The 18,240-nt window shown below is 43.8% G+C and overlaps 1 protein-coding gene across 3 annotated transcripts in view; it reads right to left on the bottom strand.

The window, feature by feature from the left end:
• Positions 1-1,506: 1,506 nt before the first annotated feature.
• Positions 1,507-18,240, bottom strand: part of LOC126522531 (procathepsin L-like) — a 123,235-nt gene continuing 106,501 nt past the window's right edge. For 2 of the 3 annotated variants that reach the window (XM_072288799.1, XM_072288800.1), the window contains 8 exons: positions 16,916-17,043; positions 14,756-14,879; positions 14,328-14,466; positions 12,703-12,894; positions 11,106-11,297; positions 6,137-6,302; positions 2,638-2,743; positions 1,507-1,673 (listed from right to left, as the gene is read on the bottom strand). In XM_072288799.1, the coding sequence (XP_072144900.1) occupies positions 1,574-1,673; positions 2,638-2,743; positions 6,137-6,302; positions 11,106-11,297; positions 12,703-12,894; positions 14,328-14,466; positions 14,756-14,879; positions 16,916-17,043 (1,147 nt within the window). In that variant the 3' untranslated portion in view covers positions 1,507-1,573. Of the gene's footprint in view, positions 1,674-2,637; positions 2,744-6,136; positions 6,303-11,105; positions 11,298-12,702; positions 12,895-14,327; positions 14,471-14,755; positions 14,880-16,915; positions 17,131-18,240 lie in introns of those variants that run through there. The other variant, XM_050171295.3, reaches the window with a different exon arrangement.

The following is an 18,240-nucleotide window of genomic DNA, read 5'->3' as shown; positions in this document are numbered from 1 at the left end:
AACTTTCAGAAAGTGGCCGGTTGTGGATTCATGTCCGAGATGCTGTGCTGTAGCTCTCGCAAATACGGCGAGTGTGAATAGCTCACGTGATCTATAGTCTCCGGCGCAGGGAATTTCTCCCATTTCCGGTGTTACGCGAGACGAATAGCAGAGTTATAGTACTGAGTAAAAGCTACACAAAGTATCAAGGGATATTTAGAAGGCTGGTGCGACTTTTCCTTCTTTCCAATTTTGCGTGATATCCTGAATGGAAGTTTAGGGTCAAGTAAATAGTGGCGACAGTGTTAGTGGCGTAACTGAGTCCAGTAACTTGCTACCATGATGTGCACGACGCGTTACTTAGGGTTATGATCTCCTGGTATATCTCCTGGTGAAAAGAGAGAACTTCAGGCGTACAGGTCGCATATTTCGCCGAACAGTCATCCGTTTAGATCAAATCAATGTGTGCAAAAGAGAACAGAAAGGCGGAATACATAGGCGCAAGTTTATACGGAGTTATCTATCCATTAACAAGGGTAATCAAAAATAGATGACAGATGCCTTAATCCGCCAGTGCGCTAATATAGAGTAGATTACCAGGCGTTATTACTGCGCACCAGGGAATTAGTGTGAGAGCGCTTTTGTATGCGAGCCATCTGGCACTCAGGCAGCCGAAGCCTATAGAATTACAGCGGGTATCCCGCATGAGCTTGAGCACCCCACCAGGATTGTTACTTTAGGAGAGTCCCACAGCAAATTGAAGCTTCTTTAAAAAAGTTAGTGGAAAAATATTTATTCACGGTAAAAACACGGTTCATTACGCGATGCGCCTAATGAAGCGCTTAGGATGCCAATATGCGCGAAGCACTTGCAATAGTACGTTCAAAATTTAGCAGGGAAAAAGCTTTTTAAGAGCTAATAAGTGGTGTCTGTACGGTGATCGACCACAAGTGTAATGCTTATCCAACTTTGCAATGATAGTAAAGTTTTCGATAGACATCGCGTACAAAATATTGTGTTCGCATTCACGGAAGCTGCTCATAAACCGCTACATTTGCATTAAATGCAAAGTAGAATTATTTGCATGTTTAGAGCCATGCAGTCACACGCGCACTTTCAAGGAAAATCGAACTCAGAGATAACCAAAATTCATAAGTCCCATTGTCTCCTTTCCACAAGATCGTGGAAGGAAGCCACTTGGGCACGCACACTCCAAGAGCCTTGGTGTCAATTGTCACTGAAAGGTTGTGTCTTAGCGTGATATACAGGATGTAATGAACTCAATGCTGCGGCCACAACGCTAAGTGTATTGCACCGCGTGCATTATGAGGTATAGCATTTATGAACACCTTATCTAATTTAAGACGATTAGATAAGGTGCAACGTCACTGACGAAACTTCAAAAATGCTACGAAGGTTTTTCTGAGGCCTATTTGTTGTCATGTCTCAGATTAATAAATTTCGTGGGCATCACAGTTGGAAGATTGACGACTTTCGGGGATAAGAAAGGGTGTGAAAAGAGACTAATTGAAGAGTACAATATTTTATTTTCAGTTTGTGTATTTTGTTCTTACTTTGTACAAAAGGCATATGTCTAAACAAGAGGATATGTAGCGTCCGTGGCAATGCCGCACTGGTTGTTCTTGTCACGTGACATGTAGATGTACCCCTTTTCTCCCCACTCTTCGGCCCAGCTGTAATGCAAGGAAATAAAAGTCATCCATGTTAAATCGACTTCATACTAGTGCACTGGGAAATCACGGCGAATGTTGGTAGAGGATATTGAGACATCCCTTTGCCCTTGAGAAGAAAGAAGATTCTTCCTGATTTAGGATTCAGTGCGGCTGCTGCATTGGGGAAAGCTAATTTTTCTTAACGTGCATTCTGGCAAGGAAATGCGGTCAATTTATTTTCAGCTTTGACAAAAAGAAGAGTTTTGTTTTCTGTAAACAGAACTAATATAAGCAATCTTGGCATGTTTCTTCTTGCCATGCATACACAATCAACCCTTTGCCTGAGACGAAGAAAGATCCTGAGCTTTAAATTAAGCTGCTGTGAGTGAGCGCCCTGCGGTGTGTCCTGTGGCGTCATCTGCTGCCATAACCCACTACATGCTAAGTCTACTGTTCATAATAGATCACCAACGAGCACCAGTTGTCACTTTCGGGATGCTTTATTTGCTTAAGTAAGTAATTATTAGGTTTTATTTCTCGCCTCTTCAAGAGAGAAAAATATTTATAAACGTAGATACGTGAATGGTAATAAATGGCTCGAAATGTCTACACATCAATGTTGGGTCTAGTCTTGGAGTTCTTATTTACATAAGCCTATCTGCATGTAGCAGTCTCCGAGCACATTTGTTAACCACCAGTGGAACCTTTGTTGATTCCGAATGGAAAACTGGCTGACTTTGTGGCGGAAGACGGAAGGAAGCGAAAACAGAGGGCAACAGTAGCGATATCATCATGTTTTTCGGCCAGGCTTCATAGTTCGCCAATATACATTTTCATAACTTTACAATAAAAAGACCACTTGAGAGTCCGGGAATGTCCTGGTTTTATGGCTTCTATCTTCGCTTCATTAACGCTGCCGCGATAAAACGAAACTTCGTTGTTGTTCACAATAAAAAGAATACCAAATTTGGGAGCAGCATTGTACCTGTTTTTGACAAGCCAGTACTTGGTTCCGTTGAGAACACCGTAGCCGACTGCAAGGACGCCATGGTCTAGTTTTTTGCTGCTGCATGCGGGCTCGTCGTAGACACCTGCATTGGACGAAGAGAGTGCGTCAGACCTTATGGAAGCCAAATGGCTACTGCCGTCATGTATTCAGTGATAAATAAATAAGTGAGTGCTGTAATGTTATTGTCTCTGCTGTGCTGTGCTATTCATGATCGTGTATACTACCTAGTAACGAGAGCGTACCCCGACAACGAAGTTTACAAAGAGCAGATGACATAGGTGTGAAATGAGACCCGCCAGGTTGACAATGGTAAAATTGCATGCTTTGGTTAGTTTTCAGGCGCGATATGTGAACAAAACAGAGGACTCTGTTTGTATTAGCGTGCAAAAAAAAAAAAAAGAAGTGAGATGTGAAAGGCGCGATCTTTTTGGGAATAACATTGCTCGATAAATTTTCCGCTCATTGCTCAATGAGCATCATTAGCGCATAACTGTCCTATGACTGCATCCGGTATTGTTCATTGTTGTGTTGCCAAACACACCTACACACATACAGCTATATATATATGTACATAATGGCCACATAGAGCCAACAGACAATGAAGCCAAGGGAAGCATCGGCGAAAATAACTATTTTAACCACCGCATTACGGGGGCGTTGCATTACAAATTGTGCTTATATACGGCCATGGCTATCAATTCTTCCTCTAAGTCAGTACTTATGTTTGCTAGATCTAGCCCTAGGAGTGGTAGCCAGTGTCACTCAGAGCAAAAGTTATTGAACAACGGTTATCAAACGCTCACCTGTTACGTGACGCCATCGAGCAAAGAAAGGATGTTTCACATCCGCCCACTTTGACTCTGAGTGGCGCTGGCTGACACTCCTATACGGCTTGATCTAGTAGACATAAATACCCAATATGGTGGACGAATTGATAGCCGTGGCCGCTGCACAATTGACAGTGCAACGAACGCGTAAAGCGGAGGTTGTGGGTTCGGCTCCCACTGGCGACAAGTAATCTTCTCGTCCACTTTCATTTCCCTTTCTTCATTATTAACTACATACCAATCTAAACAGTTAATTTCCCCAATGCTTTGCTTGGCTTCATTCACTGTTTGTCGGCTTTATGTGGTCATGATTAGGAAAATCGAGCCCGTAGGTATCCCTTCTTTCTTATTCTCTCGTTCTATATATATATATATAAACGGGCAATAACGAAAGAAGCGTCAAACCATACACAACATTGGTACTCGGAAAGTGCGCAGCTGAGGACCGCTGAGTAATTTATTATATACAACAATAAGGTCAGGCATTGTCGGGACGCAACAATAACGCCGATAGTGTTGCTGAACAATGCGTATGAATATTAGAGCGGCTGTATCAGCAAGGATATCATCAGTGACACACGTGAATCTGGCGGTGACTCAATGCATCTGTCCTCCGTAAAACTGTTTTTTTTCCGGTGCTGATCATGGCGGACGCGTTTTCACGTAGCGAAGGGCACAAAAGCTCAACGCCCCAAACACATCGCTTACAGTACGGGCTATAGAAGAAGCAAAATCTTATTCGCAAATAGACGCTTTATAGGCGACCACAAAGACAAAAGGAAAAAAAAAAGAGCGATCAAGAGTGAAGAAAGCCCTATAGCGCCTGGCATTTCTGGTATTTTACATGGAACAACAGGGCACGTTGACGGCCAACTAAGAGAAAACACCGCAATGAATAAATCGAACATGTACACATGCTGGTTGCAGCGCACCAGATAAAGAGAAGAGGGTCCACGTGCATCAGCCAATCATCACCTTCACGCTTCAAGTACAAAAATAACTCATTTTGAAAGGGATTAGACAGGCGGGCATTTTTTGATATGGCGAATTTTTTACTTAATGTAGCGTGGTCAGATATCCATGGTTTTTTTACTCCTGTGGTATTCCAGCCGTTTGTTTGTTTTGGTGTTACTTTTCTTAACCTGGGCTGTTTTTCTCGTGGCACGTGACAACTTGGCTTACATATTTACTGTAAGTACTTAACGGATTCTTTTTCATAAATGAAGTTTAGCGCTCGTCCTGTGTGAATTCTTTATTTTCCCTATATGTTCAGGCTCCCCGTAGCGATCAACCAATGCCAACTTGCCCAACTTTCCGTTCTCTTGAGTTCTATTAACAGCTTTTGGTGATGGTGGGGCTAACGTTTAAGCTTTCAACACATCATCATCAGCAGCAGCACCATCAGCGTCATCGTCATCATCTTTATGTCTACCGCAGGATGAACACCTCAGCAGTCTCGAGTTTATACCCTGTCTAGCGCTAGCTGACTGCGCGCTATGCCTACAAATTTCATAATTTTATCAGACAAACCAGTTGTCTGCCATCCACGACTGCGCTTCCCTTCTCTTGGCAGCCACTGCATAACTCTAATAGACCACCAGTTATCAACCCTACGCATGACATGACCTGCCCAGCTACATTCTTTCCTCTTTATGTCAACTAGAATGTCTGCTACTCCTGTTTGCTCTCAAATCCGCACCGCTATCTTCCTGTCTCGTGACATTAAGCCGAGCAGTTTTCGTTCGATAATTATTTGCACTGTACTTAATTTCTTTTCAAGCCCCTTTTGTTAGCCTCCAAGCTTCTGCCGCACGCGTTAGTACCAGTACAAGGCAATGACTGAGCACATTTTTATTTTGAGGATAGCGATCTGCCGCTGGTACTGACTTCGGAAAGGTGCAAGTGGTGATGAGGAATTCCAGTTAAGTCAATACAAAACGACGACAGTGTAGCGGCGAGGACGTACCGATGGACACCGAAATCCAGTTTTTCTAGCTTTTAACTGTTGTTTCGGCAGCAGAACGCAGAGTGGTTGGTCTGACCTTTCACTGCCAGCAGGCCCACTATTGAGCCTGCTACTCTACTCTTGGGAAAGTGGTGCTGGACAGGAAAGGAGTGATCATGAAGAACAGAAAAGAAGTGAGTGATGCCAGTGCACGTAATTGCGGCTGCCTTCAATGTAATCAACAGAATCATCATAATTGACATTACGGCAGCATTTATTAAGTGCCTCCCAAACGAATGAAGCTGCTTTTTTGATCACGAAGGTGCCGTTTGTGCCAGGTCAGGCACCCGAAATACTCTTACGATAGTGGTCGGCTACCCATGTGTTCAATCAGAAATACAAGCTAATATCCAGCACAGCGACCAATGTTCAGATACCGGGAATTTGCCAGGCCGCTTCCTGTCATCGCAATATAAACGTGTCTTTCTTTTTCGGCATGAGAGATGAAACGGATGTAACATGAAAGCAATAACGTTTATCTTTTACAACGTAAGAAGCCTGGGATCGTGTTAATTAAGCGTTCTTTTCGTCCAATTCTATTCATTCGTTATTATTCATCCCGCTGCGTGGCCAACTTCGGCGACAGCGGGGGAGTGGTTTCTGGTCAACTAATGACTTAACAGGGTCTCTCATGAATACTCACCTGTCTTGTAAAACTGGAACGAGCGCTGGCTTGCATCAATGGCGACGGAAACTGGCCCAACTGTTGCCACGGCATTCCTCAAATCTTCTTCCGAGCCTTCCTTCACGCCAACCATTCCAGTGACCGTGGCTCCGACGTCGGCTTTCTTGAACTTGCACGGCTCGTCCTGGGCGTAGAACGACACACCTTTAGCGGCAAATCAATGCCGTGTATTGTAAGCAACTCGTCGTAACTGTCACGAAAGTATGTTATCTGGACACGCTAAGTGCTGTTCCTTCTGCCCAGCATACGCTAAGTATAATATATTAAAGCGAACGCCCTAAGTGGCTCGTTGCAATTGCTCATACCCTAAAGAAGCGGCATCTAGTCCAGTGATACAAAAAAGTAGACGAGTAAAAAAAAAAAAATCAGCAGCAGCAATGGCTGATAGCGAATAGGCGGCGTCTAGCGCAGTGATGCAAAAAAAAGAAGTTACGATGCAAAAAATATCAGCATCAGGAATGGCTCATACCTCCATAAGCAAGCAATTATTCAATGGCCGAATATGCATGAAGAAACGAAAGACAAAAATAACGAAGGAAAGAAAGAAAGAACGAAGAAAGCACGAAAGAACGAAACAATGAAACAACGAAAGCAGGAAAGAAAGAACAAATAAAAAAGCACAATGAATGAACAACAGAAAGAACGAAAGAAAGTAAGAAATAACGAAAGAAAGACTGAAAGAAAGAAACAAGGAGCCTTTAGGTAGTACATTAGGTGTTCGCATGTGTCTTTGAGGAGATCGACCTACAGCGAAATGCGTTTACTTTACACTGCAGCTCGTTATGTCTTGCAAGAAGTCTGACGCCTCTGATCGTATAACTTACTGCATTACCACGTGTGCAGCAGGCTTTCGCCTTCACGTGTCAAAGGAGTGTAACACGCTGCCAATTTTTTTGTTGTCTTTTTCTAGGGAAAGGCCAGATTCAGTGCACTGGCAGTGTCGACAAATGTAGGTGTTCGTGTTTGTTGACCTAACTAAATTTATTCCTTCGTATTTATTTCCTGCATCATGATACCCATAAAAATATTATATTTATCATATACCTGTTAGGAATGTTGTACTGTCTTTATGGTGATATGGTTCATGTAATTATACTATCTTATTGCTGCACTGATGTACGTTGTTTCCTCTTATTTCTCATCCTGGTTAATTATGTACAATCAATACGCGATTGTTCAACCCTGTCTTGATCGTTGTTGCACACACGCACGTATACTATATGCCTCGGCTATATGGGCCCAACAGTTGTTTGCTTATGTTCACGTACAAGTTTATGATGAAATAAATAGCGTCTAATGTCTAATGTCTCTTTAAAGCCGCTTTCGGAAGAAATAGACAAAATTCCGTAAGATACCGAAATATCATTTTGATTCCCTTATATAATTATATTTCCATAGCTGGCGCATGGCAGTAGTTGACAGAAAATGGCGCTCCTCTATTTAGCCCTGCCGGAAATAATCATAGAATCATAGAATCATAGGGTTTAGGTTCCTACGTGGAAGAGAGAGAGAGATGCAAATGAGAGAAAGGCAGGGAGGTTAACCGGACTTAAAACCTCCGGTTTGCTACCCTGCACTAGGGGAAGGGAAAGGGGAATTTTGCATGCTCCACATGCAGCTGCCCTATTTTGCAGCTGCCTTCTCACTAGCTCGGCCAAATGGTCCTCGTGTATTTTATTGGTGAATACTGTTGAATACGGATTCATGCGAGCTTGTAAACTCAAACAGTGCAAGAATATTTGTTAGGTAAACATATGGGCTAGCTGCTGAGACATCCACAATGAAATTGCAGCGCGAAACAAAACGTGGACGGAAGCGCGGCTCGGAAGCTGTTTCTCCCTTGAACGTCGACGTTTCGTTTTGCATTGTAAGTATATTATGAGTGTATATGCAGACGTGAGCAAAACAGAAAAAAAAAAGACGGCAACACCTGTTTTGCGTAATTATATGAGAATGCGACGTGCAATCCCTTCTTGGGCGCTTTCTAAGCGTGATGTAGACGTAGACGTAAGTTTCAGAACCAAAATGAGGCCACGCTTCCAAATTCAAGTGAATCTGGATACGCAACAAAAGCTCTGGTCGTTTTCATTTTGTTCGCTTTTGAACTTAGGCTAATATTATACTTTGCATGTGGAAGTAAATGCAGCGAGAGCCCAGATGGGGAGCGCGAGAGGCGGGGAAGTCTTCTTGCCTTTTGAGCGGTATTTTGCCGCGGGAGCCCCTATCGCAGAGTTATTATCGCTGGTGTTAGGCTTCAACTGTGTTGCTGCCTGGGACAGCTGCAAACGTCGTGCGCCAGTCAACGACCCTAAGTGCGGTGGCCCTGCTGGAAAGACGGCGCTAGTCTAGAAATTACGTCGAAATGCAACGATGCATTCGAGAACGCGGAAAAACACCCTTTGCCAACTCTGAAACTTCGCATGTACCGCTTGTGCTTAGGGGAGAGAGTAACTAAAGTCACAAAGAATTTAAGCGCCACGAAATATTTACGAAACAAACATTTTTAGGCACTGATAATGTCGAGTTGTTGGTCATTTTTTGAAGTTAAATCTAGAAAAAATCTGCATCATGCTACACTCCCGTAAGACGTGAAGACAAAAGCCTGCTGCGCACGTGGTAATGCATAAAAATACCTAAAGTTACCAAGAGAAGGGAAGCACAGTCCAGAATGGCAGAAGACTAGGTGGGGTGATAAAATTAGGAAATTCGCAAGCGCTAGTTGGAATCGGTTGGCGCAGGACAGGGGTAATTGAACATCGCAGGGAGAGGCCTTCGTCCTGCAGTGGACATAACATAGGCTGACGATGATGGTAATAATGATGATGATGATACCTAAATATTATTTGCACTAGCTAAAGATTATTTCGTACTTTCTTTCCTTTTCTCTTTGCTTCCGCCTTTCTTTCGTTTTTTGTGCCATTGCTCTTTCGTTTGTTCTTTCGTTTGTTCTTTCTTTCGTTCCTTACTTCGTTCGTTCTTTCGTTCTTTCTTGCTTTCTTTCGTTCTTTATTTCGTTTCTTCATTCATATTCACCCGTTGCATCTTTTCTAGGAAACTAGCGCGAACTAATGGACCACAATAAAGTTTTGCCATCCATTCATCCATCCAGCATTGCTTGCTTACGGTGGTATGAGCCATTGCTGCTGGTGATATTTTTTGTTTTACTCGTCTACGTTTCTTGTATTAATGGATGAGATGCAGCTTTTTTCGGGTATGAGCCATTGCAACAAGCTACTTAAGGCTTTCGCCCTAATAAGTCTATCATATGAGGTCTGTTCTAGCATTGTGTGTTAAAAGGAGTCAGGGTTGTGTTTTTTTTTTTATTATACGACTTAAGCATGCAATGTAACCAAATGATTACACAGAACAACTGTCACGAAGCATAATACGGCGATACTATCAGCATAAATTCTAAACGCGCAACTATGGAACTCCTCCGAGGCGCTGTTACGTTTCCAGGTATACTTCCATTTGTAACAGTGGTTAAATTCAGACTCCAAAACATGCACTTGTACCTACTCCATGCTTCGAAACCGGCTACAGCGCTATTACTCATCGCCCTTCTACGTAGTTACGTGTAGCAGGCGTTCTCATCAGTTGCCACCTCTCCTCGTTTCAATTTGGCTGTGCGTGGAGCTGCACGTAACAACGTGCACCAACGTATACCAATGAAGGGCGTTTTCGGGGCGTTTGGCCGTCCTTCTTTTACCTGTCCCGTATTGCTCAGCGTAGTTGCTTGTATCCTTGTCGATAGTTTCGAAGTGAACCAAATGTAGCCTAACCGATAGTGTTATTTCTGGATGGCCCTTCTTTAAAATATGTAAGAAATCTATCTTGATCAGGTACAACACATAAAATGCAATCTTATGACTGTGACATGATTCAAGGTAAGTTAATTTTATTAAAACACTTTAAGCACTCTCATGAATTTGAGACAAAAATTTATTTATTAACTGCATTTAGTTCGTTTCTTTGCAAGTGCTCTGAAGGTAAGCCCTTTCTGCTTTCTGCTACTACAGCAAGATAACGGTATCGAGCGTCTAATATGCCTTGGCACAGCAATTTGCCGTAGTCGAATGCAATACGCTGTTTAAAAGTTGACAAGGTATTAGGTAGCAGTTCACTTTAATTAGGTAGCAGCCCTGTGACTTGAGGTTTCCTGGGTCATTTATTTATGTCCATAGAGGTTATGTTTTTGCCTTTATGGAGCAACATCTTATCTAACGCCGTCTACGTTGAGAAATTTGGCGAAAGCGCTCGAAGCTACTTTACGGAGGTGACGGTCCACACTCTACAAGACCACAGCATTTGCTGCATTATAAATGTAAAACGCGTATTTATGGTATGCTTGCTTGTGGGCAGGCTACTCCGTTTGACAAAGAGATTAAAACAACAGCGCGTAAATCGGTTTGCAATTTCGTGCCGGCCACACTTCTTAAAGACGGTGAAAGACCCCGAAAAGTGCACCTTGGACGTCTAGCATTCCGGTTCTCAAATTTCTTGCAAGAACTCTTGTTTGTAGACTTGAAGATACTTAAACATTAAGTTGGCGAATTACTTTCACGATACTTAAACATTAGGTTTGCGAATTACTTTCATGTTTTTTATATGGTTATGTCTTTCATTCGACGCATAAATAGCAGTTGAGCAACTGGCGCCTGTTAGCAGCTGACCAGTTTAGCGCAATGTTTTCAGAGCACAACTACAGCCTAATTTCGAGCACAAAGTGTTGCAAGGACTGATACAGCGGCCCGTGTATTCAACGCGGCAAGTCACGAGGGTGACGCGACAAAGCATTTCTGGGCACCGGTAACACACAACGAATGGAACACGGCGCGCGCCCTTGACACCATAGCACCTCATATATTTATGAAGGAGGGTTTCCGCACCATTTCTTTTAGTTTAATTCTGTACCATTCGTACTTACGAGACCGTGGTAAGGGTAGCTCTTCTCGGTGTCGATCCCGCCGTTGGCTTTTATGTAGTCGAAGGCATTTTCCATGCTTCCACCGCTGCAGCCATTGTTGCCGTAGTCTCTCGAACAATCGACGAGATTTTGCTCGCTTAGAGAGACCAACTTACCCGTCTTCTTGAAGTGCTGACCTTCTAGTGATCCCGTCTGGATACCGGTAAAAAAAAATTAACCTAATGAAGCTGATAAACAATCCCTAAGCTCAAAAAGAGCTCATTTTCACAGCTAACAATAAGATACAGCATGCAAGAAAAAAATAATGCATTCAGAACCAAATAGGTCAGACGCTCGCAAATGCGTAAACATTCTTCTTACTCTTACTTTTTTTGCATCGCTCATCGAAATGATAGGAGGCATGGATTTGCCGCCACGTGTTAGTAGAGAGTGAGCACAACTTTTATTTACAAAATTTGGAAAGATTAGCGGGGCTTGGCTGCACCCGTTCACTCATGCACTTGAGGTGACCTCCGTCTCGTGGACGGAGGCGGCCTCCAGTAAGTGAGTTGTAGTTTTGGCCATCGTGCCAAGCAGTGCCGCTATAGCTGGCTCATTATTAGGCACAGTAAGCCTCGCGCAGCTTCGTACGAGTTCAATTGAAGCAAACATCCGCAAAGGGACTCCAGCAATCTCCTTTCGAGAAGAAAAAAAAGGAGGCTAGTCCGAGTCGTCTTCGCTTGCGGATGTAGCCTTTGTTGAAACATGGCTTCTTTCTTATTTCCCCCTTCTATTTGCTATCCTGCCTTTCGCTTCTTATCGGTGACCCCGTCTAAGGCATTTCACCTCAGTGTTGGCTTATAGATAAGGTGCACGTGGCATCTGCCAGTCAAAGCAGCTGGCGTAGTGAACGCGTTCTACTGTCGAATTATATTCTCTTGCTATTATCACCGGAGTGGTTGACAGGCAAGATCTTGCACCGGCTCACCGCGAGCCCTGAATTTGAATTTTTGCGGGGCAACGGCGGATATTCATTTCTTTGTAAACTTCTAGAAGCGCATTGGAATTTTCGCGACCGACGCTGACAACCCTTGCGGATGTCAAAACGACTAGGAGAGCGAACCGCGTAACACCTACCGCTGTGAAATATATTTCGTAGTATGGGGCGCATGGAATCAATGGCGTTTCGGATAATCAGCGTCGCATTTCGTTCACCGAATTCAAGCGCGTAAGGGACGCGTGAACAGCAAAAGTCGGATAGAGTTTTCTGAACGCACATGCTGTCTGTTTGGCATCGCTAGTACTCTAATAACCTGCGCGTCACACAGTCGTCGCACCAAAGTCAAGTCCCAAATGTGGAGATGTGCATTGAAGACATCTGGGATGACCCAAGGTGATCACTTCCTTCCACTTTTCCTCTTCCTATTCTCCTTTTTTCTTACCCCCAGGGTAGGGTAGCAAACCGGACGCTCGTCTCGTTGACCTCCCTACCTTTCCTCTCTTCGCTGTCTGTCTGTCTCTCTCGCTCTCTCTTTCTCTCTCACTCTCTCTCTCTATGCGTTACATAAACCAGGTGAACAGGGCTTACGCGTACACGAAAAGTCGATATTTTTCTCACCGTACTGAATGCCCAGCAAGAGCCACATTGTCCTTGATTCTTGACAGGAGTCACGTAACCTTTCTTGCGCCAATCTACTGATTGAGGTAGGTCGCTGTCATCGACATTTTCCGGCGGCAAGTAGGTTGACCGGCCCGAACTGGCTTCACTAGGCTTGTAGCAGTTAGTAAGCTGCACGAACTCGTGGTGAAGCTGCAAAGAAAAGGGGGGAAAAGTAAATTGCAATATTCGAAACACTACAATAAGAACAATTTCCCGGTACTACTTTACTAGCAATGATGAGTGTTATCATCAGCCTGACTGAATTCGGGACATCACTATGCGCTCTTAATAGCGACAGTGCTACGCAGGAAATGACTAGCCTCTGTTTCATTCTAAATAGACTGTGATTGTTCTTCGCACTAAGGCCTATAGCATGCTTGTTGATGGCGTAGTGTTTCATAAATGTCTAAAGGCCACTGTCTTATTTATTTTCGTATTGCAGTATGGCATAACTAGTACATTGCACTTATGGCACGCAGCCTTCGCTGGCGGCGAGGCTCAAAATCATAGTGCTGCACCGCTACGTTTCGTCTCAGGGAGCGATGAGCGCTGCACTTATCCTACAGACAGGGTTTTTCCCTCGCCCATTCTGCATTTTTCGACTAACCGCTTTCCGTTGGGCGTTTGTGAAACACGTCATATGATATTGATACGCTATTTTCACGCATGTGAGTGCTCGTTGTACCAAACCTCAAATGGCAGAAAGCTTGGAATTCTAGGTGATCGGCGTCTCTATAGAACGGTTTTGTGCAAATTGACATATATATAGTTATTCTTGCGTTAGATTCATCAGATGAAAACAAGAGCCAGGAAAAGGTGGTCAAGGCTTGTGCTTGGGTAATTTTCCATGTTTATAGGTTTGCGCAAGCTTCGCAGTGACTCCTAGAGCGGAGGTGTTAGATTGATTTGTCCTGCATTGAACAACGCATATCTCTTCGTTGAAACGGTATAGCGGTGTATTTCACATCACATCTTTTGAAAACATTGGATGCATTTACTGGTGATATTCTGAGAGAAGGCCTTCCAGCTATATTACACAGGTGCGTCGTTTATAGTTCTTTAATGGATATGTGGCAGCCTTCGTTTTCTTTGGTACACGATAGAAGTCGATGTCAACATAACGCTATAAAAGTATTCGTTGGCACTGATTGGCGTATGATCCTTTTTTTTTTCTTTCCAGTGTTTTAGAGTTACCTAACGTGAAGCCATAATAAGTAGAAAAAGTTCGCGGATTAGTTTGGTGAACGCAATTTGAGACTGTTTTCTATCTCACATAAATTGTAACTATGCGCACGGTAAAATATATTGACATGAATATATATTTGCGCAGCCCCGCTCCAAGTGAATGTAGAAGTGGTAGAAAGTAAATGGCGCTCCAAAGGGCTAAGGGCCGTTCAAAACTCCACGTAAAATAAAAAATATTTCATACAAGAGCTAAGTATAGTGCTTTGTTATTTCTGTAACCTAACAATATTTACCAGACCGTTTGCCCTATGTCAACATGAGCAAGCGACACATTAATGTCCCCATGCAACATGGACACAACATTGCAAAAGGAATCTGCGCACTTTCATCGTACTCACCATGTCGCCAAACTGGTTCATGCCAAGGCTGTACGACACGAGGCCTTTCACGTATTTTTCATTGTGTCGTGCGATGAACAGGCTATTTTCTGTGAATATCTTGAATCTCAGAATTTCTTCATGGGCAGATGTGTAGTTTCTACCTAGTGGGAAAAGTAATACCTTTTCGCTTATCTACGAATTTCGATGTCATGCCATGCAATGAGTGTAATTAGAGGGGGAAAAAAGAACGTTGCATCGAAGGCTTTTTATTGTACTGGTCAGGCCTAAAAGTACCTTTACAATCGCTCGCTATACACACTGCCTGATGCAGTTCTCAGACGAACGTTATAATACTTATTCCATGCTCACTTGCTCCACAAGTTTTGCTTCATAACACTGTCAACTGATATCCTAAGAAAAAGAGAAGCAAACTACAAGACACTCACCGTGCTTTGTCTTGAACGCTTGCCATTCTGATCGGATGACTTGTTCCGCTGTCACCGCGAATGCCACAGCGAGTGCCGCGGACAGCAGAAGCATGTGTAGAATCATGGCTGATGGAAAAATAGCCTGCAGGAGGTGAGGTTGCCATCATTGGGGTAGTTGTGGCTCGTAATTTAAAACAAAGCAATACTATTATTCGCGTTTTGCAATACAACGATACTTTGTAAATGGATCTAATCTGGCACGAGATCAAATTCGTATTCTTGCGTGCTCGTACATTAAGCATGCTCCTAATATCGCCTGAAAATGAAGAGCTGTGTGATCGACTAAAAAAATGCGGCTGAAAACTGGTCAACATAAACAATTCTATTTATTCTGTTAATAAACCAAGCTTTTCACCCCCCAAATAAATACTGTAAATAACAATGAATTCGATCTCTCGTATTCATCTTATTATTATCATTCATGCCTCGACTGTAGAGGCTGCATGGAGAACTCAAGCATTAAATTTTAAGCAATGTCTGCTTTAAGGAGGAAGCACAACTAAATTAGGTAAGTTGTCGGGACTTGTCCTGAAAGACTTTATTATGAAACGTGTGGTGTCATAAGTTTACTCTATACCAAGGCGAAGTTATTTCGAGGCAAATTTTATGGGCATACAAGAAACATTCGACAATTCATAAGTGCGTGCGTCATTAAGTGGCCGCTCGTCATTAAGTTTTTTGTTGTTGTTATTCTTCTTGAGATCATCATAAGTACACCAGCTGTTGTGGTGGTTGGTAGCACGACCTACCTCTTTTTAGTTGCTCATTATATTGATAAATGATTCATATTGTATCTCGTGATAGCCAATCGCGAGCTTTCTCTTCATGTCTACAAAAGTTAAACAGGATACAAATAAAATGTGGGGGGGGGGGGGGGGAGGAGGAGCGGCGAGGGATGGCAAATGAAAAAAGTCTCAATGCCGGTTTTACGACAGTATAACGGCAAGAGTACATATCGTGAAAATTCCGTACGCAATGGGAATCGATGTTGTATGAATGCATTTTGCCCATAGCTCGCTATCCAAGATGGTTTCGAATTGCGCAAGGTTTTACCAGACGGACAAAGGTGGATCTGTAAGGTGAACAATTGCGTGTGACAGCAGTAGCAAGATGACACCGACGCGGACGGTGATAGTAGTATTACGGCGACGGCATGGTGACCAATTTATTGTACTACGAAAAGCAAGCGTGTCAACTTGATTGCCTATGACCGGGGCAGATACCGAAGGCAGTACAACGTCACACAGCCTCTACGTAGCTTAAGTAGCTGCTAAGGTAAAAGTACTGGGGTGCGTGAACCGATTCCGAAAGAGGGGGGTGGGGGAAGTGGTTCAGTATAACATGGCGTCTTTTAGCACTGGCTGCCACTGGGGAATAATGTGAAGAGTACGGCGCACTCTCGCTTTTAAAATCAACTTGTTGATGTGCGGACGCACAAGAAAGCCAGCACGAGTGGCAGCACGTGATGCGACGTGATGCATACGCCAGAGCTAGTTGGTGGTGGCAAGAGAGAAGTGCAGGTGCGACTGAGGCCCATCGTAGATGGGCTATCTTTGCGGAACCATCAAGTGGGAACGACAAACTTTCAAAGAACTACTTCGAAATATAAACAGCTTGTTCTATGCTGGTTCTTGAGGGCGTGTCATAGTGCCTGACACTGTCAATGTTACTTTAGCATGTAGATCTAGTGATTGAATTATTGCTTCATTGCCTCTGTTCATCATTTACTACGTTTTTCAAGTGGTGTTCCTTATTCCCGGTGCTTTCTCATTCTAGTAATTAATAAGAAAAAGGAAGTGCGATATTGACCTAATGGTTAGTGCGTCGGGCTGCTGTGCTGAGAAATCGCACTTCAGCCGCATACCGGACACATCAGCAACTTTATTTTATTTTATATTTGGAAAAATCGCAAAATTATGCGAGACAAAAATTTTCCTAATGCAATGTGCCTAGAATGAGCCAAAAAATTATTCACAATAAAATATCTAAGTGGATAATTGTTCCAGGCCGAGCCCCAATGCGAGAAATATTTTACAATTAAACATTTTGCTGTATGCAATGCTTCCTTACAGGGGTATCTATGCGCGTGATGAGAGTGCTCTGGAACCGTATACGTACCTGTCAATGAGTGGTTCGACGACGTCTTGAAATGCTGCTTGTAGCAAGTGTTCCCTCTTTTAAAGGCGGCCAGCTCCTGCCACGAATGTCTTGCCTGACTTCCGTGGGGGCGTAACACGTCAGGATGCCTTTTACGAGAGAAGGAGAAGACGCGTTGAAGTTCCTAATCTTGCACAGCGCCCATTGTTTCAAGCTCCTTTCCGAAGTACTTCCGCGAGTGCTTCTGTGCGGCTTCCGCGTACGAACGCACAAAAGTGGCAAAACTGCAGTTCAGCTGTTTACCCACCGCGATAAGCAATTCTGTTTACACTTGATGTCGAGCAGGAGCGCCCGTAAATACGGTCTGCCCGACTTCTCCTTATCATGCGCCATTTTGCGCGTTCTACTCCGATAACGTGATTCTAAAGCATGTGATACCTGTTAGATCGACGAATTTTTAATATGATTCTGTTGTATGTGGAGGAAAATGTCAATATCCGTCCCTGAATAGTGCATTGAAACCGTGCTTTATTCACTGCGTAAGAAATGATGGTCGTTCGAAGAAACCAGGGTGCTTTTAAAGCTGGAGCTTATCTACAGCCACCATCGCAGCTTTTAGTTATCGTGAACTGTGGCCTCGGTACATTCAACACAATGACGAGGTCGTCGAGGCACAAGCACTGGCATCGAACATGCGTAGGGAGCCAGCTGCTGATAGGCACAGCTGGCATCATAAATGTGTGAAAAGCACGACACACGCAAGGGCGCACACGAACAGTTTTAAGGAAGTCCAGAAAATATGTCCTAGATTACGTGTCCCAGGCCAAGTTCTGGCTCCAGATAGAATCTCGAGAACACAACTATGATTGATGCATTGCTCTTTCGGGTATCGCCAACAATGCCCGCATGAGAACGGAGAGGTAAAGACGCAATGCCATACGAGGACGTTTTTTTGAATGACTCATAGTTTCACTTGTTGGCAAAGTGAAAAGGACAACAGGCGTTGGAAGCAAAGGCCAAACGCTTTCTCGCCGCTGAAAGTTTTTATCCGAAATCTTAACTATATGTACAAGATGGAACGCCGGCACAGCTCGCCACGGGATAAACGTAAACATGCTACCAGCATGACAACAGCCGACGAAGCCGGTGCGCGCTCGCAGTAGAAGGCCGATGTGTGAGTTGCCGGCTTGAAAGTACACAGCTGAATTCAGGAATACGATAGCTGTCGCAGGGCTTCGAGTGGCTCGGTACAGGACCCGCACTGGGCGCCTCACTTTGCTCACAGCAATAAACCGCCTCCAGCGCGTTCGATGCCAAGGCGCCAAATTGCGCTTAAGTGACCGTGT

This window comes from Dermacentor andersoni, chromosome 6 (assembly GCF_023375885.2).
Source record: "Dermacentor andersoni chromosome 6, qqDerAnde1_hic_scaffold, whole genome shotgun sequence".
Taxonomy (NCBI): domain Eukaryota; kingdom Metazoa; phylum Arthropoda; class Arachnida; order Ixodida; family Ixodidae; genus Dermacentor; species Dermacentor andersoni.
The sequence above is the reverse complement of the archived record's forward strand: the minus strand, read 5'-3'. Positions and strand labels throughout refer to the sequence as shown.